We start from the raw sequence: 23,938 nt of genomic DNA on the forward strand, positions 1-23,938 counted from the left end.
ATTTTGCTAAGCAAGTTGCTTATGGTTTTTCACTCTAAGCTTTTTGGGGGGGGAGGGAGGGTGGCGGTTACCAGGGATTGAACTCCGGGGCACTTGGTCACTGAGCTACATCCCCAACTCTATTTTTAGAGACACAGTCTCACTGAGTTGCTTGGGGCCTCACTAAATTGCTGAGGGTGGCTTTGAACTCCTGATCCTCCTGCCTCAGCTTCTGAGCTGCTGGGATTACAGGCGTGCACCACCTTGCCAGGCCTGAATGGTTTTTAAAAACTCTACTTTTTTATGGCTGATTAGTTAATGGCAAAGCATCTCGGGATTTTTCATCTGTTTATTTTATACCTTGCAGGAAACAAAGTGAGGTATAGGTGATGGGCATAGGGTTTCAAGCCTGAGTTGAGGTAGCAGTTCCAGTCTGAGGGCTGCCTACACTGCCCCAACATGAGCTGATGAGCTGGACCAGCTACTTAATTTTCAGGCCCATTACAAAAGGAAAACACTGGGTTCCAGGTTCAAAAGTTCTTGAGAATTTCAAGATGGCTACAGCACATAATTAAACCAAGGGCAGGCTCCTTCTGAGAACTTGGCCCACCCTGATGCGGTGTGGGGAGAGGCACATCTGAGGCCTGTGGGGCCTACTGCCCCTGCAACATACAGAAGGGGGACAGCTACATTCCAATGACCTGACTCCAGAGGAATGGTAAGAATTGGAGAACATCCCAGAAAGAAATAGGAGTTGCAGGCTCACATAGAGATACTGAAGGGTGAGAAAGCCAAATATATTGCTAACAAAATTGAGGATTTGTGCTCCACAGAAGTAGAGCAGAGTAACATACAGTTGGCCATGGGTAGGAAAAAAATTAACATGGTTGCTGAAAAAGGATTCAGCTCTCATTAGAGAATGGTCTGTTGAAGAACACTCCTGAAGACATTGCCTGTTTGCTGTAGGACCCTGAAGGACTCAGCAAAACAGCCCTTAGGAACTGACTCCAGGACAGAGGAGTTTCAAATCCAGGTTCTTGGTGCTTTTGTGGAAGCATATGAGTTTAGTGATCTAAATTTTGTTTAGCTGTTCACAGCAATTCCCTGTGGTCCAGAAAGGCACCTGAGCCTGCTGGATGGTAGAGGCATATTTGCCCAGGGATATTTGTCAGTCATATCAAGGAGGGTTTTAGTCCACAGACAATTCTGTTCTCTGTGATCTCATTTTGTTGAGTACTAGCTGTAACCTCAATGTAAAAAAATAAGCCCACCACAGAAAGCCCATTGCCATGAATAGAGGCATTAGCAATGGAAAAGTCTTGCTGGAGAAGGAGCTCCCAAATCTGCAATTGCCCACCCCAAACTTAGCAACAATGTTATCTTGTTACTTTCTTCTCTTAGCTCCCCATTCTGACCTCAAATGTAAAGCAGACCTTGGATAAAAATAATGATAATAATAATCCTAGTGAGTTTAACTGTCGCGTTTTAAGAAAAAGGCAAGATGTACTTAAGACTTCAGAGGTGGATCCTAGCATTTTATTTTTTTTTTTGATTGGCTGAGAAATAAAAGGGGCCTTGGCTTGGAGGGAGGTATATGGGGAAGTGTATGGGGTGGGGTGGGCCCCCCCGGAAGTCGTGCTGCGCTGTTTAAACTTAAGGTGACCTAACGGATGGCGGGAGCGCCGGCCTGAGCCTTGGCGCAGGGCGCGGCCATTGGTGACGCACGCTGGGGAGCCAGGCGCCCACGTTTCCACCATTAGTGAGGCCTCACACCCCGCGCTGCAAGTTCGGGGCTGGAGGCGTCCCGGCTCCCTCCCTCCTGGAGGCGGGCCCGGCCCCGCCCCCGCGCTCGGGGTCGCTCCCAGCGGCCCCGCCCACCTCCTACTCCTGGCCTCCCCCGGCGCAGCTCACTCCCCGCCGCCCGCTGCCTGACACGCCGCGCGGCCCCCCAGTCTTCTGCGGCCGCCTCCCCCAGGCATGGCACAGGGCCTCCCCTCACTATGGCAGCAGCAAGGCACAGCACCCTGGACTTCATGCTCGGCGCCAAAGGTGAGGGCACCAGGCGCCACCTGCCCGGCCCTGGCGCTGCTGCTCCCGCCGCCCTCGCCACCCTTTGGGCTGGGGCTGGGGCTGGAGCTGGGGCTGGGGCCCCGGTCGGGGCCAGGCGGGGCGCGCGCGGCGGGCTGAACAATGCGGGCGGCCCGCGAGGCGCCGGCGTCTCCCAGGCTGCCGCGCCAGGCGCGCTGCGGGGCCTCGTGCACTGGCGACCGGGCAGAGGCCGCACTCTTGCTAGCGCCGCGCCCCTGTTTGCTCCGTGCTCTGTCCCGGCCGCAGTGCGGGGCCTGAAGGGGCCGCGTCGGGTGTCCGCCTGCCTTACCGCCCTTCCGGGCCCTGACCGTTCACCCGCTCCCTAAGAGGGCTCCTTTCCCCTGCGCTTCACCGGGAGATCCCTTTCAGGCTGCAGGGTGCTGTCTGATCCCCCCTGGGGCGGGGGTACTGGAGCGCGTTGGAGCCTTAGCGAGGCATGACCTGTACCGCAGGCCTGGGCTGGGGGCGTGCGCGGCGCGAGGCTGCCCGCGCCACCTTTTCCTGTGCTTGCCGGCGGGTAAATTTCCCTCTTGGGGGCGGGGGTTTCCCCTCTTGGGGTGCTCTGGCTGGAGAAGGACCGCAGCCACGCAGCGCTTGAAGGATTCTTAGCCGACTGCGTAGAAGACAGATCCCCCGGAAAGGGACAGGGGGGATGGGAAAAGGAAGCGGTTATTATTATTGGGGGTGGGGAGGGATGAGGTCCGGGCGCGGGAATTATAACTCCCCTAATCAGAGAGGCTCAGAAGGCAGCCGGCAATACCGGAGAGGGCTGGGAAAGTCGGAACTGTGTGCAGGAATTTTGAAGGGGAGGGGTGCTTTGCTGGCTTCTTTTCTTTGGGCTCCTCCAACATGGGGGTGGGGGCAGGAGGGATGGGACTGCCTGTTCTTTTTCTGGTGGCCTTTAAGCCTGTAACTGCTGCGGACTTGCATCTGCACTTTCCGTGTGCCCTCCTCGGAGTGTATCTCCGTACCTTGCGTTTTCACTAATTAAATGGAGCAACCTTTTCTGTTACTATTTCTTTTCTTTTTTTTTTTTTTTTAACACAGAACTTACTTTCTGAACTTCTGGGGATCCACTTTGCATTTTCTTCAAATCTAAAGGACCTCAGATGACACAAGATTTAATAAAACTGAGGATTCAGAGCAACACCTAGATTTGAGTCCTGCTTTTTCTGATTGGCTCTGCCTGTGAACTTGGGTTTATTTCTCAACCTTTCTAAGCCTCATCTTCCCTGTGTGTGTGGGTGGGGTGGGGGGTGTACAGAAGGGACCGTGCACAACTCATAGAACTCTCCTAGGGCTTTTATTGTTAAGGATCTAGCTGTAAACTAGAATTGTTAAGCAATACCAATAAGTGTGTTTGGGTGGTCAGAAGTGACTTGGAGAAAATAAAGCATCTTAATTCCCACATTTCTTAGGTGAGGACAGGGATGGGAGACTGCTGGGGAGAATCTGAAGATGAAATAGTGCTTGGGTGGTGGAGATGGAGGAGATATGAGATCGCTAAGGTTTTGCTGAGAATTACCCTGTCAGCTTTTGGGTTAAGTCATTAATGGAAGTTCTAGTATACTCAGTTGAGTGGTGAGGAGGAAGAAGCTTTATGGAGAAATGTGGTTGAAAGGATCACAGTCACCCACCAGTAAGGGCTGAGTCTGGGAAGTGTTCCTGATGTAAGCACCTTGGGAACACTCGCCTATATTTGTGTAGCATGGTTCCCCCCACACTGCTGGCTGTAAGGAGAGTGGTCTCAGTATGGCCTGTGGATTTTACATTTCCTCAGTCCTTGCTAGAGTCTTAAACCTCCTTCAGCTTAATCCAGGTATTGCTTCCTGAAATGCTGACACAACAGGCTACTTCTGTCTGTTGTGGTGTCCTGCAAGTGGGGAAAAGCCTTCCCATGACTGCAGGAAGAAAAAGGGAGAAAAAATTCAGTGCTTTGAGCTGACACTGGTTAGAGAGGGAGAGAAAACCATGGGTGCACAGTTTGGAGGGGAGGAGAGAAACTGGCAGGTTCTAAGTTGTTGAGGTGGTGTGGATGTGACATTTAAATGTAGTTGTGCAAAGAAAGTAAAATGATGGGTGATAAAAGGGTGTGTGTGTACACATGTAAAGCAGGATAGAAGGCTCTTACGACAGAAAGATCAAACATTAGCTATTAATATTTTAATTCCCAGTCTGTTGTTAATCAGAGATAAGAAAACTTTTATGGCAAAGTGAAGAACATTCTAGAATAAATAACTGTGTGTGGGGGGAATATATGTATATGCATCTATGTCAGATCTTGAGTTCTTACATAAATGTTCTGGGAGGAAATTGATTCTTACTGTATTTCTGCCCCAGTCACTTCATTTGGTGTGAAGCATTTCAGCCTTTCTGTCCAAATCTACATTTGGAAAATGAAGAGATCTGGCTAGATCAGGATCTTCTAAATTCTTTTCTCTTTCAATGAGGGGTACTTGGTGAGAAATCCACGTGTGAGGTCTCCATAAACATTTATTTTAATTGATGATAATGAGTCAAAAGGCATTACTCTTGGCATGTGAATATTGGATGTGACTCAAGGGTGAGTCAAATGTCTGTGGAGCCTGGATTCATGTTCTTTTTTTCCCATTTGTCAGTAATCCTTCCTAATGCTGTAGTTCCATGATGTGATTTTAGTGGAATTAAACTTGAACCACTTAGGTATGTTATTATGTTGCGATTCTGTATAGCTTAGTTAAGGATGCAAGCCAGTTAGTACCCAGCTACTCAGACCACCAAGAGAAATGGTAGGTAGGGCCCAGTGGTGGTGTTTAGTGTTCTGGCTGATGAGATAACTCAGAAAATTATTTTTGCTAAAAAGAACAAAATAAAAATAAAATTGAAAAAACCCCTCATATTTGATCATTTTATAAGTAAAGTATTGGATTATGAGGACTCTTGAGCCCAGAAAACATTTTGAGATTTTTTTCATCCTGAGGTTAACAAGAATAAACTCATTACCATGTCTCTATAGTTTAGGCATATCTAAGTTAGTAGAGGACACATGCTTTGTTCCTGGTCCTTTATACCCCATAGGGTGCTGGGTATACAGAAGTGAGTGAGGTGCCCTTTGGAGAGAAGTCTCTAGGTAGCTAGACAGCCCTGGAAAGTTTTCTAATTGTACTTTTATCCCCATTTCGTTCCCTGGGCTGGCCATATCTTCACAAAGACAGATGTCTGGGGTTTGTATCCTGGACACAGTTCTAATACATGATAGATGTTTGGTAAATTATGATTAAATGGATTAAATTTATTTTACAATAATGGTGGAATGATGATTCACATCCATCAGGGGACAGCCAGCACACATTTCCCTTTTAGAATTTTTTTGGGGGTATGGGGGACTGAACTCAGGCACATGACCACCGAGCCAGATCCCCAGCCCTTTTGGGTCTCAGTTGTTTAGCACCTCACCTCACTTTTGCTGAGGCTGGCTTTGAACTCCATCCTCCTGCCTCAGTCTCCCAAGCCACTGGGATTACAGGCATGCCCACTGTGCCTAGCTAAAATATAATTTTCAAAATACAAAATCTCCAAATGTGATATATAACATGCTGCTTTACTAACACAAAACAACAAGGTGTTATCAGCAGGGCTAATAATTTATATAATTTTGAAGTAGAACTGTACAAAATCAGCATTTTAGCTATACTGTATGTGATATGAAAAATCTGTCATTTAATTGGCAATAATGGCCAGGAATAGTTCATGTATAGTTTTTGGCCTCCAAGTGCAAGTGAAAAAAATGTTGAATTTTAGCTAGTGAAAATAAGAAAGTGAGCTGGGCGTGCTGGGGCACACCTGTAATTCCAGCAGCTCAGGATGCTGAGACAGGAGGATTTTAGGTTCAAAGCCAGCCTCTGCAAGAGTGAGGCGCTGGGCAACTCAGTGAGACCCTGTCTCTAAATAAAATACAGAATAGTTCTGGGAATGTGGCTCAGTGGTTGAGTGCCCCCCCCCAAAAAAAAAGATATGTATTTTTTCCCACCCAGATTTACACATTCCCATAATTGGATCTCCTGGTCCCTTGGGAGTCTTTGAACTCAGGTTTAGATCCCAGACCCAAATGAGAGAACTGGGACTGCCCTTTCATAGCCTGTGATCATATTGTAATTTTCTTACGTGGAGTAGGTTTCTACCCAGGTTAGCACTAAAAGCAGATATGTCTGATTCTCCTTCAAAGCATGTGTTTAGGAGTAAAACACACATTAATTGCCACTGGGACCAGGCTTTGCCCTAATTGTATTACACATGAATTTAGGTTAATTATCCCAACTGTACGGTAGGTCAATTTGTCCCCATTTTAAAGATGAACAGATAGTTCCATTGAGATTTTTCAACTTTTAAGTGATATGGAATTCAAGGCCATGACTACTTGATTACAAGGCCTTTGCCACTTATATAACTGGGAAGCCTCTTAGTTTAAAAACATTCACCTTCAATGGAGGTGTTCCATCAACCCCTACCCCCTGGGGGGACATTTGACTGTTTGAGGAGACATTTTTGGTTGGCTAAACTGAGGAGTAGCGATGGTATTCCACTCTAGTAGGTGAAAGCCAGGGATCCTGCTCAACATTTTAACAATGTCCAGTAGGTCCCCCCACAGCATTGACAGCCCAAAATGTTAATACTGCTCAGATGGTGTAACCCTGCTTTATGTTCTGATTAGGCATTTCAGTAATCTGGTTGACAAATCATCAAAATTAACCTGGTCCTTTTTGGAAGTCTCCAGTACACAGTAAGTTGTTAAGGAGGGAGGATGGCTCCTACTTCCTCCACAGGTATTAGGAACCCATGGCTTGGCCAGCACTTACTACCCAGCCCGGCCTGTGGCTTGAGGTCACCTGTCTACCCTGATTTCCTGAACCATTAGCTCATCCAGCAAGCTCCCCTTCTCTATATTTGGTGAGCTGCTTTCTGGTGGAAGCATACTTTCTTTGTGTGTTTTAAGTAGCTATAACTGTTTTAACTATAAAACCTAAACAATCCATTTTAATTGCATTTAGCTTTTTCTCTTGTTCAAGAGTAGAAAGAGCTTGCCCCCCCCAACCTTTTCATTATCCCCTTCCATTACACTTTATCCCCTATTGTCATAAATAATACGTGCACCTGCCTGTGGCTTTGACAGTGAAGTCTTGGGTGTGGGGAATGTAAGCTTGGGCCCTGTTGTAGATTGACTCTAATCACAATGTGGTGTGTGTGTGTGTGTGTGTGTGTGGGGGGGGGTGATGAGTTCCTGAAATTTGCATTTTTAAGCATCTTCCAGTAATTTTGATGTTGATTAAAGTATGAGGACCACTCTAGTAGGTTCCTCATTAAAAACACAAAAATTTATGCTAGAAACCTTTGGCACACCCACCTTACCCCAGCCACCAGTTAGCTTTTTCCTTAAGTCCTGTTGGTTCTACCTGTTGAATGCTCTCAAATTCATTACTCACTCATCTGATTCCTGACGTCAGTTTCTTGGCCACAGCCTCCCATTTGTCTGTGTTTTGAAGAGGGATTAGTCATCAGGGACTCAATAGGACCTGTCCCTTTTCTCATTTTAAAACCCTCCCAAGGGTCCCATTGCCCCTGGATAAAGACTAAATTCCACATCCACCCAGAAGATTCATTTCTACCTGATTATTCCTCCTCTCCCAACAGACACCCAAATTCCTTGCTCTGAGTCTTTTGCTCTGCTTCCAAGTGGCTGAAAGAATGGAATAACTTTAGTGCAAGAAATTTCTTTCTGTGCCATGCATGGATTTTCTCTCATATATTAATTATATTTGAAAATGTTTTATGGACGGCTTGGGTGAGATCCCTGGTTGGAGTCTGTCTTCCTTGGTGTGCACTTTTGTGTTATTGTGACTTTTTCTTTATTAAACTTTCCTTCTCTCAACTATGCAAAAGATCCTTAATTGTACTCATCATACTCCAAATGACTCCAAGCTGAATTATCTCCCAGTGCTGGGAATTCATTTTGTGAACTTGCCATTAAAAAATTGTATAAACCATAATGATTCTATTCATAGTATAGTTCCTATGTTATACCCATTTCTTTAAACCAATAGAGATAGCATATGGTAAAATTAGTTTTTAATTTATGTCAGGCAGCCTCTAGGGCTCATTGGGTAGTTTTCTCTTGTTTTAAGTGCTTTCGGAGGAATATTGACAGTTGACAAAAATGACTCCATTAGCAAGACTCTGGCAGTGCCCCTTCACCCCCTTACTATTGGGGCAGAGATGCTTTTTCAAGTAATCTGAGGTTCTGTCTGAGCCATTATGGAGACCATTTTCCAATTGAGTAACTGGTAGACGATTTGTCTTGTGCTTTTTTGAGGAGAGAAAGATGGTTTGCAGTGGAAGAGTTAACAGTTTGGAATCTTTTCATCCCCTTAGTACATAATTAAATCGACTGTATTTGAACTGACAGTCACAGGCCCAAGTCATCTTCTTATGAACTGAAGACTGAAGTGCTGTGGCCTTTATTTCATAGCTTTTTTTTTAATTACTGGGGATGGAACCCAGGGCCTTATGCATGCTAGGGTAGCTCTCTACCACTTCCCCTACTGAGTCACATCCCCAGCCTTATTTAATAGCTTTGAAAAGTTAGAGCTTTTGGTTTTGAACTTGCTATCTGGACGATTTGGAATTAATGTTCTTTAGAATTTAAATTGCAACCAAGGTTATATATATCTGGTCATACTAACCCTTTGCAGGTAAGGATTAGTTATAAAATTATTGGACTGTTGAGCTGGGCGCACTCCAATCCCAGTCACTCAGGAGGATAGGGCAGTAGGATCACAAGTTTGAGACCAGCCTTGGTAAGAAAAAAAAAATTACTGGATTGTGATTGGGTATCTGTTTAAAAAGTGTTCAATAAAGCTATTATTGAGTTTAGTTTTTGAAGTCAGTGCATATTCTAGGCATTTTAATCTACCATTTCACTGCAATTGTAACCCAAAGCCTTTGGTGTGCACTCCAACCACCATTTCTTTGTAGTTTAATTATAGGGTTCTGTTCTTTTGAAAAGTTGGGAAACCTCCTCAATTGAGTCTGCAAACCAAGTATGTAAACCATCACAAATGCTCTTTTAAATCCTTACAACCAGGCACTTTTGCAGACACCAGGAAAAACAACTCTGCAGCCCTGAGGTGTAATGGGCCTGGATTTCATTAAATTGATACTGTTATCTGTATTCAGGTGGGAGTCAGTGAGGTACTGACAATACTGTGACCAGGCAGCACAAGGTCTCACCTGGAGAGGAATGATACTTGCTGTTCCAGAAAATGAATTCACAGTGAAATTGGTAGGAAAAGAGGTTTCATTCAAAGCCAGGTTTGAAGGAAGATGGAAGAAACATAATTGTTTCAAAAAGTCTATCTCTGAAATCCCTGAAAATTGGCAGAGTGTTTAAAGGAGAAGAGGCAAGGAAGTGACAAAAAGGTAGGAAAATGTAGCTATGTAAATTTAGTTAGCATGCAGCTAGACAGGCTAAGTCGGCAATTTCCATCTCTGCTCCCATCTTCTTTAGTACCTGTCAGGGTGAGGGGTTGCAGCCCCTTTAGCTTCCTTGTTTCAACAGAAGTTGTTCTTAGGAAGTGGGGGTAGCGAATTCAGTCTGTTTTATATCCCCCCTGCTTATTTCATACCCTCAGTCTTGAGAGAATTGGGGCTTCTGTGTCACCTGCCTTGATAGTCCATTGTTGGATCAGTGTGTAGAACTTGAACATAAGAGGTCAGATGCTTATTCCTAAAGGAGGCAGATTTTGAATTTTTTTGGTCCTGGGGATTGAACTCAGGGACACTCAACCACTGAGCCACATCCCCAGCCCTATTTTATATAGAGACAGGGTCTCACTGAGTTGCTTAACCCCTCGCTGTTGCTGAGGCTGGCTTTGAACTCTTGATTCTTCTGCCTCAGCCTCCTGAGCCACTGGCATACAGGTGTCTGGGCTGAAATGTTTAACATTAGTTTGCCAGAACTTGCTTTTCATGACCTCCTAGCTGTTTATTTTTTGGTGGGTATTGACAAGTGACTCTACATGATTTTCCACTTTTGGTTTTGAGTGATTTTCTCTGAAGACTGTGTGGATCATTTGTCAAGCATCTTGGCTCCCATGTTGCAGGAGCTTTTCCCACTCCTCCCTCCCTCTTTCTTTCTTTTTCTTTTTGCAGTTCTGGGGATTGAACCCAGGGGTGCTCTACCACTGAGTTATATCCCTAACACTTTTCATTTTCAATTTTGAGCCAGGGTCTCAATTGCCCAGTCTGACCTTGAACTTGAGATCCTTCTGCCTTGGCCTCCCAAGTAGCTTGGATTGTAGATATTCACCATTATATACCCTGCTTGTTTATCCTCCCCCTCCAACTCCCACCTGTGGTGCGTGGTAGGCAAGCACTCTACCAACTAACCTATATCCCCAGCCCATGGTTCTTTTATCTGAATGTTTCTACATTGGAGAGGAAGTGACAAGACAGTCTTGAGTCAGCATCAGAAGATATCCCCCCCCACACACTTTTAGCCAATTTTAAGCAACAGAAATTTTTTTTTAAGATTAGCTCTTAGTCCAGAAAAATGCAAATCACTAATAAGAGCAAGGCAATCTAGTCTGTATAATAGATTTGAATAAACACAACCTCTTTAGTTTTATAATCTTTATCTTCCTTCCTCCCCCAAAAGCAAAGCTTCTGCACAACTCAATCCTGTCTGGTCTGAGTTTGAGTGCCTGTCACTCAGAGTCATTCTTATGTAAATTAAGGTTAATTACCATCCAGTAGAAAGCATCTTTAGAATTTAGGTACATTTTATAGAACTATAAAAACTTTGAACACAAGTTACAAGAATTAATATCACTTTTCAATTAGGAGCATACATATGTACTGAAGTGTACTTTGTAAACTAAGTCTTAACACAATGTAAATAGTTTGAGAAGACCTTTCTTTAAAATAGCCAGTCTTACACATATTAAAATCTTGGTCTTGAGATGCAGGACGAACAAAGCAAAAGTGCCTCTTGTTAACTACAGAGACATAGCTCACATTATATAAAAAAATGACTACAAGCAATATAGAAGGCATTATCATCACTTTTAGAGTTTGTAAATTAGGCAATTTAGTTACATCTACAGCAATCACAACATTATATTCTGGCTCAGATTTTTAAAAACTTTATTGTAAACTTTACTAAGAGTGGTTTAGTAGTTGCCAGACTTTTGGGTCCTACTTATGAATGCATTTTAATCTCATCAATATATACAATTATAAAGCACCAGTAAAAAAATGTGGGAAAAATGCATTTTACAAATTGTTTAAGGGCTGGGGTTGTAGCTCAGTGGTAGAGCACTTGGCTCATGTGTGAGGCACTGGGTTCAATCCTCAGCACCACAGAAAAATAATTCAAAGAATTGTGTCCATCTACAAGTAAAAATATTTTAAAAATTAAGTTTTTCTAGAATTTAAGCATTGCTAGGCATTTGACATCAGACAAACACAAAATTTTTTTTAACATTTTAAAAATGGAGTGAAGTACCTTGTTGACTGATAGTTATTTTTTGAAAGTACTGTTAGAGCAGGTGTGGTGGTGCACACCTGTAAACCCAGTAACTTGGGAGGCTAAGGCAGGAGCATCACAAGTTTGGCCAGATCCAGCAACTTGGTGAGATCCTGTCTCAAAATAAAAAATAAAAAAAGACTGGGGATATAGCTCAGTAGTAAAGTGCTCCTGGGCTCAGTCCCGAATAAATTGAAAGTACTGTTAGGATTTATAGTCAATTCACAAACTTCAATTTTTAGCTCATTTTACAATGAAGTCACTCCAGAAATCAGAAACATAAACTGTACCTAGGTCATTATCATTTTAAATCATGTATTTCCTTGGCTTATTTCAGGACTGGAACAAGGAAAGAACAGGCTCACCTGTGAATTTCCAAATCTATTAAATAATTACTATTTTAGATAAACCAAGAGTGGCATATATAGCTATAAGCATTACATACTTACTAAAAGAAAACAGAACTGTTTAGTTCTGGATTAAGGTTTCCTTGTAAAAACAAAACAATTTTAAGAGCTACATTTTTTATATTTTATTTGGAAATATAAAAATTATATTTTATTTTCATATTTTATTTGGAAACAGGGTCTCTCTAAGTTGCTTAGGGCCTCACTAAGTTGCTGAGGCTGGCTTTGAACTAGCAGTCCTCCTGCCTCAGCCTACTGAGCCACTGGGATTACAGATGTGTGCCATCACACCCATCTGACCACTGTATCTTAAATATCTGGAGACAAATATCCTAATTGCCAGAAAAATTAGCTGCTAGATTTTTAAAGACATTCTTCAGTTTAAATTGCTTATTACAGATTTGCTAAAGTCATATGAATAGAGGCATTTGGGCAAATTTTCTATAAGTCAGTTTGGTTCTATGCAAATAGAAAACATGCATATAAACATATAGGTGCATACAAGAAAATTTTAAAACTTAGATTTAAAATTTGCTAGTTTTAAAAGTCAGACTTTTGACCTGATATTGAAAGCACTCTGTTAAATCAAATTTGCATTTCCAACCTTGAGACCAGGTAGAAAATTTACATCTTAAAGACCATGGGCAGCAAAACTTGTAGAACAAGTTTCTTTTTCAGAGATGGGAAATAACCTCAGATAGAGAAAATGAAAAGCCTCAGACAAACAAAAACATATTTAATTTAAGGGCATAAAATTAAAAGTGAATTCACCAGAAAGAAAAAAAAAATCTTGAAGCCCAAAGAGATTGCAGATAAATTTTGTCCATTTTTTGTTTTGATAGAGGCCCATCTGATGACTGAAGCAAGGGCTATGCCCTAGAAATGTTTTCGGTCAGTAAAATGTGTCGCTTTTAGAATTTCTTCCACTGTTTCAATGGTGGGCTGGAGAAATCCATCTTACATGTCATGGAAAAAAAAACTCACACGCGGAGGGGCGAATGGGGTTAGATGTAGGTTGACCAAACCCTTACTTTTACCTTCTGGATGAACTTCTCACAGTTTCTTCCAACCCAGTAATGGGGCATGTTCTTCTGAAATGGAATTCCCCATGCTAGTAGATAAATATGATGATACAGCCATCAGAATATAGCCTGTTGAAGCCACTTGTCAAGTTAACAAACAATATAAAACAGTTGTACTAAGTTAGCATGCACTTTTAGGTTTTTAGGCCATGATGTAATCTTTTTTCCAAACAAAACTGAACAAATGAACAAAGAAACACTCATCAAACCAGTTGGAACATTTTTTTGTCCTCTGAATTTCATCTTATTGACCAGTTCCCAAAAAGCAAATGGCTTAGAACAGCTCACTCAAGCTCCAAGTAGCTTAAATTCCAAATACCTAAACAGCCCAGGCTGTTTATAGCTGATACTTCAAAATGATCCCTACTGAAAGTCCAAAAACCTCAATGGTAGAGATAAAAATCCTTGCTGTGCACCCTGATGGGGTCTACCAACAGTGGCCCAATCAGTCATCTCTATTAACCTCATTTTCCTCACCAATTAAGCAAATTTTAAGCAGCCAAAGTTACATCAGGAATGAAAAAGACATGTCTCCCCAGGATTTAATATCTCCAGGCAGCCATGGTGGGACCCTTCCTAGGTCGTTCCAAGTGCAAATTAGGCTAGTTGTGAGAGGTTTCAGCCCAAAGTTCTTTCCTCCTCAGAGATTGCTGCTGGCCTGAGCTCTCTTGCTCAAGGCAGGATTTTTCTGCTGTCTGGCTTGCCAAAACTGTTACCGGATAGTATAAAATCTCCCCAGGGGAAGAAAGGCGCTAGACCATGATGCTAGGCCATGACACTTGCTGTTTCAGAAATATTTGGAATCAAATTGGTGGGAAAAGAGATTTTATTCAAAGCCAGCTCTGAAGGAAGGTTAAAGAGATGTACTTGTTTTAAAAAAACTTCCATCTCTGGGCTGGGGATGTAGCTCAGTGGTTAAGTAACTCTGAGTTCAATCCCTGGTACCAAAACAAAATAGTCATCTCTGAACTTCCTGAAAATTAGTAGAACTTTTAAAGGAGAAGAGGCAGGGAAGGTACATAAGGGCAGGAAGATGTAGATAATGTAGATTTTCTTAGCCTGCACCTAGACAGGCCTGAGAGGGCAATCTTCATCTCTGCTCCCATCTTCTTTAGTGCCTGTCAAGAGTGGCCAGTTGTGGCCCTTTAGCTTCCTTCTCTCAGCAGAACTTCCTCTTAGGAAGTGGAGCTGGTGACAAATTCAGTCCGTTTCAGTACTGGTGATTAAATGCATTTATGTGTTAAATCAAACTCATAAGGGGTTGGTAAGAGCCAGTAGCATGTTCTAGATTCTGAGCTGACTTGAATCTTGACTTTGGGTAGTTTAATGTGCACCTAAATTCTTCTCTCTCCATGAAGGTGCTAATGATAACAAAAATCCCACACACGGCATTGTTGGGTGGGATGGCCAATAAAATGTTTGGAAGACTGTCAAATAATACATAAAATACTTAACACTAATTGCAATATTTAGGTCCTAGTACTTTGAAATTGTGCCAAAGTGGATAAAGATGCTCAGTTATAAAGAGGTGTGAATTTAACTTACCGAAAGATTTGGAAAGTTCTTCTGGCAAGAGAAGAGGTAGAAAATAATAGTTGGCCTGTTATTCGAAGACTTGTCTACTTTAGATAAAGCACTTTCCTAAGTAATTAAAGCAGAATTTTTAAAGGATATTTTGATTTTTTTAAAGGTATTGCTTAGGTGTTTGTATTACTTGTACATTTTCTCTAGAATGGAAATCTCTCCAGAAAGAGTCCCAGGCAATTTTTTAGGACATTATAATGTTTAGTATTGAAGTCTTTTAGAAACACTGCAGATAATAGTGGCCAAATAAGACTGGAATGAGCATTCCAGATTTCTCTCCTGACCTTAGGGCATAGAGATGAATATAGAATGTTTCTGAAACTTGGTTCAATGAAGAACCCTTTTTCTTGAAGTATTTTTAGGACTCGTGCCTTAAAACAGTAGTGGGGTTTAACATCGGAATAGTATAATACTGAAGTATAATGCTGAAGTTGTCCAGTTCTGGAATTTTAAGAAAGAGGGTCATGAGTCTTTCTGTGCATATGTTTGGTATTCCTAATTAGGGTTTTTATAGTCTAGGGCAGGTAGTCTTGGTGTTGGAGGAAGGAAAGACCATATACCATTACCTTAACTCTCTTTGGTACAAGACTCAAGAACATGATAGGGCTTTTTTAAAAAAAAGCATCTTGGGAATAGTAAGTTGTTAGTGGAGTTCCTTTGTTTAGAAGCATTGGGGCTTGGAGCCCAGCTGCTTGGATTTGAATCCTAACTTCATCACTTACCAGCTGTGACCTTGAGTTGTTAACTTCTCTGTGCCCTTACTGAGCTGGTTACACTTTGTTTACTGTGTTGAACAGCCACCATGAAAACAGACATACTTGCCTTGTTAACCATCTTAGGGGAAAATCATTCAGTCTTTATCATTGAGTATTATGCTAGCTATAGCATTTTTGTAGATGATCTTTATCAAGTTCCTATTTTTTTATTTTCTGTGTTCTTTGTTTTTGATTTTTTGTTTGTTTGTTTTTTGGCTAGAATGGGTGTTGAATTTTGCCAAATACATTTTCTGCTTCAATTAATGTGATGCATGTGATTTATTTTTTCCTTTTAGGTTTTTTTTTTTTTTTAATCCTGGAGATTGAACCTATGACCCCTCTACCACTGAACTACATCCCTAGCCCCTTTCATTTCCTTTTCTTTTGAGACAGGGTCTCACTAGGTTGCCTAGGCTGTCCTTGAATTTGCGATCCTCCTGCTTTAGCCTCCCGAGCTGCTGGGATTACAGGTGTGTGCTACAATGCCCTGCTGCAAGTTTCCTTTTTGGTACTGGCTTTGTCTGGTTTTTATATTAGGAAAATACTGGCTTCATAAAATTGGGAGGCCTTCTGCTATTTTCTATGGAAGAGACTGAAGAATGGCCGTTAATTCTTCTTAAAATGTTTGGTAGAATTATCCAGCAAAACCCTCTGAACCTCAAGATTTCTTTCTTTTATTTGAAGCTTTTAAGTCATATATTTAATTTCCTTAATAGTTTTAGGGCTGTTCAGATTGCCTATTTTTGTGTTGTTAAGAGGAATTGGCCCATTTAATAAATTGTCAAGTTTGAGTGTGTACAGTTGTTTGTGCCTGTTGGTGCCTATGGGTTTGTAATGATAACCAGTTATTCTTAATATTGTCAGTCTATGTCTTCTCTTTTTTTGTCAGTCTTGCTAATTTGCCATTTTATTGATCTTTTGAAAGAAACAGCCTTTTGCTTGATTTTATATATATATTTTCTTTCCTATAGCTTTTCTGTTTTTAATTTCATTGATTTCTGTTATTAATCCCTTCATTCCTTTTACTCTGGGTTTAGTTTTCTCTTTTTCTGGTTTCTTGAAATGGAAGCATACATTAGCCATTTGAGGTTAAAATGGATACTGGCATTCTCATTCTCTAGTGTGAGTTGTTTCCATTAATTGTCAATGTTACTTATGTATACTTCAAAAGCAGGAGTCCCAATTATAAGTTATCAGCTGTTGTGTTTTTTTTTTAACATTTAGTAAGTTGTTAACTTAAATCCAGGAAATATTTCTCAAATTATTCTAGTCTTAAATTCTAAGAAGTCACTTATGGAAATTTAGCTTAATATCTTTGTTGCTTAGGAAAAAGACCTTAGACACAGGGATCAGCAAACTGAAGCCCTTGGGCCAAATTCTGCTCAACTGGCCTATTCTTGTCTGACCTTCCAGCTAAGCATTTTTAAAGGGTTGTAAAACACAGGCACAAACACACAGAGAAGAACCTGTGGTAGTGACCTGCATGGCCAGCACAGCCTGAATATTTTCTTAAGTGGCTCTTTATGGAAAGTTGCCACCCACCTTTAGACCATGGAGACTCAGTGATGTTGGTTGTCTATTTCAAAGCCATCTGGAAAAGCTCCAAAGTACAGATTCCCAGGCCCCCCACACGGCCTTGTTTCTCATCTGGAATCCATCATAGCACATGAGCCTCTCCATGTTTGGGTAGTTTTGACAAGTGTCCTTAGCCTTTCTTTGTACTCTACTCCTGTGGCATTTATTTTTCTTGTGCCTTCTAGGTTCTGAGAAATCTCCTTGGAAGTCCATTCTGAAAAGGCCTCTTTGCTGGTAGTGCCACAGCAAAGCCATACGAAGGGAAGGTTGAGGTGCCACCTCAGGGACAGCTCTGATAGAAATGTGATTTTTGCTACCACAAAGTTCATAAAGTCCAAACTATGTAATATTTGCAAATTCTTTGTCATTGTTGATTCATAGTCTGGCACATGCACTCAGGCAGAAACCCTTGAATTGTTCATAGAAACACAAATAGTAGTAGATAGGACCTTCCCACTTAAAATTAGTGGGAAGAAAGCTGGATATTCATGATGTGCGAAGTGCTCAGAAAGCAGATTTTATCTTCCTGGGTAATAAAAGTGGCAATACCACACTTTCTACTTTGGGAATGAAATCCTGCTCTCCTTCTGGACAAAGCTGAAAGAAACGGTTACCATCTGTTTGTGGGCCAGCATGGAACAGGGCCTGCTGCTCTGCATGAAGGCAGGAAGGAAGGTGGCAGCTGGGGACCCTCTCCACACCTCACCCGATAATGTGGATGCCAGTGTTGAACTGAAGAGAAGGGCTGGCCTTCTTAAAAGCCTTTGGTCCTCTGACCTCAAGCACTGAAAGTCCCCCCCACCCCACTTCTTCCTGGTCTTCTTTATGGTGCTGTTGTGCTGAGGCTTGCTCACTTTTCTTTGATTTTTGCAGTACTGGTGATTGAACCCAGAAGCTTTCTGGCTGTGAGCTACACCCCTAGCCCTTTTTAAAAATTTTATTTTGAATCAGGGTGTACTCAGACTGGCCTTGAACTTGTGACTCTCCTGCCTCAGTCTCCTGCATAACTGGTATTACAGGCATGTGCCACCATACAAAGCCCCTCTCTTATTTCTTTAACTTCTCCTTCCTGTTGGTCATAGTGTTGCCTTCCTTCCTGGTTGCTTTGTGGGCCTGATCCCTTTTCTTGTCCTCTGCCTTGGAATTTATTCCTTCCTCTTCTCTGAAAACTTATTCCTTAAGTTGATGAAGCCCACATTGCATCCCTTGTTACTTTGTGTTGCTCAAATGAATCCTTCCTGGAGATGTCAAGTGGCCTAGTCATTTAGTATCTCATAAATGCACTAGTTTACCTTGCCAGCAAATGAAAGGCAGGCTTTAGTATAGTCTTGTGTTTCTGTGCCTTATTTTCTTAAATCTTGGTTAAATTCTCACATGGGTTAAGTCGAAAGGGTAAGGACAGGGGAGAGGTTGGGTCAATTGACAACTCCATCCAGCCAGCTGCCTTCCTTAGTGCTGGATGAAGTAGTTAAAGGTGAATCACAGCCTGGGGCTTGTTTCTCTACTTTTAAGACTTCTAGTCTTCTCAGGGAAATGGGCTTAATTGGTGTTCTGTTTCTAAACCAAAGGGGGTTTAGGATGGTGTGTCATAAATTACGTTTTTATAAGCCCTACTTTAATTTTGTAAGGAGATTGGCTAATGGAGGATCTAAATTGGTTGTTATTTTAAAGTAGAAAAAGAGAGGTTCTGCCCACTTTCCAATAGGTAGTAGGGGAGGGTAACAGGAGCTGCCCCCACATGTCCATGGGAAATGCCCCTGTAACTGCTTTCCCTTGTGGGATATGGAAGGCAGGGCAGTGAAATAATTAGCAACACATTCCCATTATGCTGTAACTTAGTGTAGTTTTAAGAAATAGTCATTGTGGCTGGTACACTAAACATTCCCATCTGGCATTCCTTAATGCATGTTTTCATGAAAAGAGCTTGGGTGTTATTTCTTTGTTGATGTTGCATGACTGTTACTCCAATTTCAGTAGGCCTTCTTTTTTTTTTTCTTCAGCTAATTTTTTCCTGTTTTGGTTGCTCTTTATAAACATCAGAAACCATGCTCTTAAAGGGGAAAAAAAAAAAACTCTCCAAATTGTTTATTCTGTTGTCCTGTTCTGCATCTGCAGCCATACCTCTCTGCTGTGAGTGAACAGAGAAGCTCAAGACACTGGTTGCAGGTGCTTTAGTGGCAGGAAAGCTGTGAAGGAGCTTGTCAGTGTTTATTTCTAGTGCCTGGGACACAGCAGCTACATGGATACTTGCCATACAGTGATAGGTGGGGTTGGCAAAGACAGCTATCCCTTGCAGTCCCTTTACTTGGTGTACATTGCATCTGAGCTTGTGCCTAAAAAGGGCTTGTGGTGGACGAAGGGGAGCAACCAAATTTCTGGGGCTTTCTTGTCTTGCCTTTGTTAACCTCTGAATGAGTAGAAATCTGAAGGCTCAGCTTGTTTGACTTTTTTTTTGGGGGGGAGGCACTTTACTGAGTTATGATTCACATGCCATGTAATTCCATTATTTCACATGTACAATTTGGTGTTTTTCAGTATGTTCAGAGTTGCATGACTGTCAATTTTATAGTATTTTTATTGCCTCAAAAAGAAACCCTATGCTCAGCCATCACCCCCATTCCTCTTGGCTTCCCTTATCCATTCATTCCTTCAAGCCTCTGGCAACTACCAATCTACTTTCTGTCTCTTAGATTTGCCTTTTCTGGCCATTTCATATAAATGGCATCTTACACTCTGTGGTCCTTTGTGCTTGGCTTCTTTCTCTTAGCATTATGTTTTCAAGGTCCATCCATGTTGAATGCAGCATGTATGTTTATGTTGTTCGTTTATGGCTGAATAACAGCCATGGTGAGGATAGACCACATTTTGCTTATCCATTTATAAGTTGATGGACATTTGGGTTGTTTCTGCTTTTTGGCTATTATGAGTCATGCTGCTCTGAACATTCATGTTGGCTTGGGTTCTGTGCAGTGAGATTAATCATCATGCAGCTGTTGTAAAAAGGACTGAATTTGAGAATATGAAACCAAGCTGTTGAAGTAAGGCACGCCCAGAAACCACATGCTTGACCTTCACTTTAATCCCTGGAAATTCATCAGGCTTCTGAATGTATGAGGAGTCTCCTTATGGTCAGACCCTTTTTTAAGGAAAAACAAAAATTCAGTCAAGTCTTTGTGTTTCTTATGACACTTAGAATCTTTTGAGTGAATTCAAAAGGTATTCTTAAACTGATCAGGGTGGTGTGCACCTATAGTCTCAGCCAATCAGCTACCCAGGAGGCTGAGACAGGAGGATTGCTCGAACCCCGGAATTCTGGGCCAGCCTGGGCAACATAACAAGACCGCATCTCAAAATATATTCTCAAACCTTGGCTGTACTGAGCTACCAGTTTGGGTGAGAAGGTGCCCACAAGGGATGCTATAGTCTTTTGTATTTTACAGGGGGATTATGCCAGTGATGTTGGTAGCTTTTTAACACACATTTCTTTTTAAACTGTAGATATAGTTTACATGGAATAAATTTTAGTATGCAGTTCTGAGTTTTGGATGATGCCTGCTATCACGTGACCACAACACCATCAAGATTAAAACATACAAATGGATTTTTTCTTTGGTAGTACTGGGGATAGAACACAGGGTTACTCTACTACTGAGCTGTGTCCCCAGCCTTCCCACCTTTTTTTTTTTGAGACAGGGTCTTGCTGAGTTGTCTAGGCTGGCCTTGAACTTGTGATCTTCCTGCCTCAGCCTCCTGGATTACAGGTGTGATCTTCCACACTTGTCTCCAAATGGATTTTTAAGACAGTTGTCTTAATGACTTCAGACTGAAAGGTCTCTGTTAAGAAAAAACAGAAAGCTGGTTTATGTATGAAGGAAAATGCCGTATAACCCAAGCCTGGCTCTTGGGTTCTCTGAGCCTGGGGTTTGGGGGAAAAGATGCTTGTTTTTTCTGCTTCCTCTTGAAGGGAGCTGCAGAGTGCCTCTAAGTGAAAGGACTTGGAGCTTTGGAAATACCACAGTGAGTCTGTGACATGCCCAGGTCTGAGGAGTGGCCAGTTCCTGTAGTTGCTTAAGAAGGTGGGTTGGAAATAGAGCTTCTGCCATGGACCTTATCACTTCCAGTGTGACATGGTGATAGAATAACAATCACCCCTTGGAGCTTAGATAGCTTGGGCTCCTTGTTGGGGAGAGACCTAGGTGGCAAAGAAGTTTAGGGAGGTGTCAATGATGAGGTGTGGAATTTCTAGCCTTCATAATTTAGAAACAAGTATGGTTGACCAGAATGGGAATTCATTCCCTAATATTTAGAAGCCAAGGTCTGCTTGAATAGGTGAGAATTGAAAAAAATGGGAATGAAAATTTTCTGTTTATCCCCCTTCTTTTGTTTGAGGAGATTGTTCAGGAAGATTCTGGCTGATGGAAGGGTAGACTGAATTCTCCATAGAGTCTGATAAGCTCTGGATTAAGGGTGGTGTCTGCACATGAAACTTGACATTGGATAGCCCTCAAAAAGTTCACATATTGCCTAGCGTGCCCATGACTGGAATTTTCCTACCTGAAAATTTTGAGATTGAAAAAGGTTAAAGCTACACTCCAAGGATACAAATGGAGAATTAAGTTTTTTTGTGGAAGTGTGAACATCTCTTATTTCCTTAGTGTAGCCTCTAATAGTAAAGGCAGACCAGGACTACAACTGAAGCTTCTTTTTCTGCTTTTTATCAAGGGTGGTGCATGGCCTCTTGAATTTCTAGTCAACATGCCTCCCTGAACTTCCTGGGCTAGTAAAGTTGAGTTACTATAGCTAATCTACTTATACATACAGGGGTGCTCACCATATGGATCAGCAGTTAAATAGTGGTGCAAGATTAGGAGTGGATTGTTGGAACTAACATTATTTCTGGGTTCTGTACAGGAATCCTACAAAGAGTTGTCTCCATTATATGGAAGTTAGGTCTGTGAGTTTGCGGGGAGCAGGGAGGTTTTGGTGGGAGATTTGGAAGACCTTTTGGGTTTTTTTTTTTGTACTGGGGATTGAACTGAGGGACACTTAACCACTGAGCCACATCCCCAGCACTTTTTTATATTAGAGACAGGGTCTCACTGAGTTGCTTAGTGCCATGCTAAATTCATGAGGTTGGCTTTGAACTCCTGCTTCAGTCTCGTGAGCCATTGGTATTACAGCCTTGCACTTCCATGCCCAGCCATTTTTGTATATCTTAAGTGGCTGGTGGTACAGGTGGAGTATCCGTTATCTGAATGTTTTTGAGAGAAGTGATTCAGATTTTGTAGTATTTTCTCACATATATGAAAATATATATACAGAGACAGACTTAGGGATGGGACCTGAATTTCAATGTAAAATTTATTTATGTTTCCCATATATCTTACTCACATAGCCTGAAGGTAATTTTTAGTGCAGCTGCATTTTGACTGACCCATCTCTTGGGGTGGGTCAGGTGTGGAATTTTCAGCTTATGGTATCATATTGTTGGTGCTCAGGAAGTTTCATATTTTTAAAGCATTTTGAATTTTGGATTTTTCAGGTTATGAAGGCTCATCCTGTAACCATTGAAGGGAGCAGAGAAGTCATGAGCCTGATTGTGATTTCAGACTTGTGATTGGAACAGAGCCTTGAGCAGGCAGCTGTGTAATATACAGATTTGGACTTCAGCCATCTGGGGCTGATACTCAAGAGTCAGAGGACAGAGGTACTCCAGGAGGGAACTATAAATAGATCCCCAGGATAAAATGAGGCAGGGAGATGAAACTTAGGCCTTCATACTTTTTTCCCTCCCTCCCTCTTTCTGTCATCCCTTCTCTTCTTTTGTTAGGGGTGTATTTAATTTGGACCAGTTGATCTATTCTAAGTTATTGTTGAACAAACAAAGCAGGCAGTGGTCTGGAAATGGGGACATTGCTTTGTTCAGTGGACAAAGGATACATTTTGCCCTGGGAGAGGTCACTGTGTTTCAGAGTACTTTGAAAATCTCGGAGTGATGCACTAGTTATAATACATCATTCTTGCCTGGCCATAGAAGCAAGATTTCTAAGAACTCTGTCAAACATTTTATTAGCCTAGTTCAGATTACCATGTCTACTTGAAAGTGGTATATTTATCTCTTTTATAGCATTTGGAGCTGCTTTTACATTTTCTTTTGATTCATAGACATTTATGACTTTTCTGTCCTGTGTTCCCAAATTTGGGTATACTCTGATCGTAGGCTCATTTTCATCATGTATAGAGTACCTACTAGTTCTCAAGGGATTGAATCGGCCCCCCTTCTGTCCTTAGACCAACTTGAGTATTGTTTTTTTTAATTTCCTTTGACAAGGGGGCATCACTGACATCTAGTGGGTATGGGTGAAGTTGTCCAAGTCTTAGGTCAGTCCTTTATATCATGTTGTCAGTTTCACCCCCAGTACTGAGGAACACAGATAGAACAAGTCTGATTGGTATGATCATGTTCCATGTTCCATACCAAACCTGAACAAAAGTTGAAGTTTTCAATAATTGCGAAGCACTTTCCGGGTTACTTCATGGGTTACCTTTGACTTTGATTAATAAAGAGTTCGGACTTTTTCAGAGCTTTTGTTGAACATTTTCTATAACTTTTTGGTGACTTGAGTCTATTTAGTATGGAGATGGTAGGGGGTTTCTTTCTTTCTTTTTTTTCTTCGTGTGGTAGGTATTGAACCCAAGGCTTCATACTTGCTAACCATGCACTCACTGTACCATGGAGGTACACTCCTAGCTTTTTTTTTTTTCTTTTTTTGTATAGGATGGTTTAGATTAGCTATTCTCAGTCATGGCTACATATTGGGATTTTCCAGGGAGCTTTGAAAAATACTGGTGTTGGGCTGGGGTTGTGGCTCAGTGGAAGAGTGCTTGCCTATCATGTACAAGGTACTG

At 41.9% G+C, this 23,938-nt stretch overlaps 1 protein-coding gene across 1 annotated transcript in view; it reads left to right on the top strand.

Moving 5' to 3' along the window:
* The first annotated feature begins 1,778 nt into the window (after nucleotides 1-1,778).
* The window catches only part of Sms (spermine synthase), a 54,871-nt gene continuing 32,711 nt past the window's right edge, over nucleotides 1,779-23,938 (top strand). Inside the window, exon 1 of the mRNA XM_077106756.1 lies at nucleotides 1,779-2,028. Coding sequence (XP_076962871.1) covers nucleotides 1,980-2,028 — 49 coding nt within the window. The 5' untranslated portion in view covers nucleotides 1,779-1,979. The remainder of the gene's footprint in view (nucleotides 2,029-23,938) is intronic.

This window comes from Callospermophilus lateralis, chromosome X, assembly GCF_048772815.1.
Source record: "Callospermophilus lateralis isolate mCalLat2 chromosome X, mCalLat2.hap1, whole genome shotgun sequence".
Classification (NCBI taxonomy): domain Eukaryota; kingdom Metazoa; phylum Chordata; class Mammalia; order Rodentia; family Sciuridae; genus Callospermophilus; species Callospermophilus lateralis.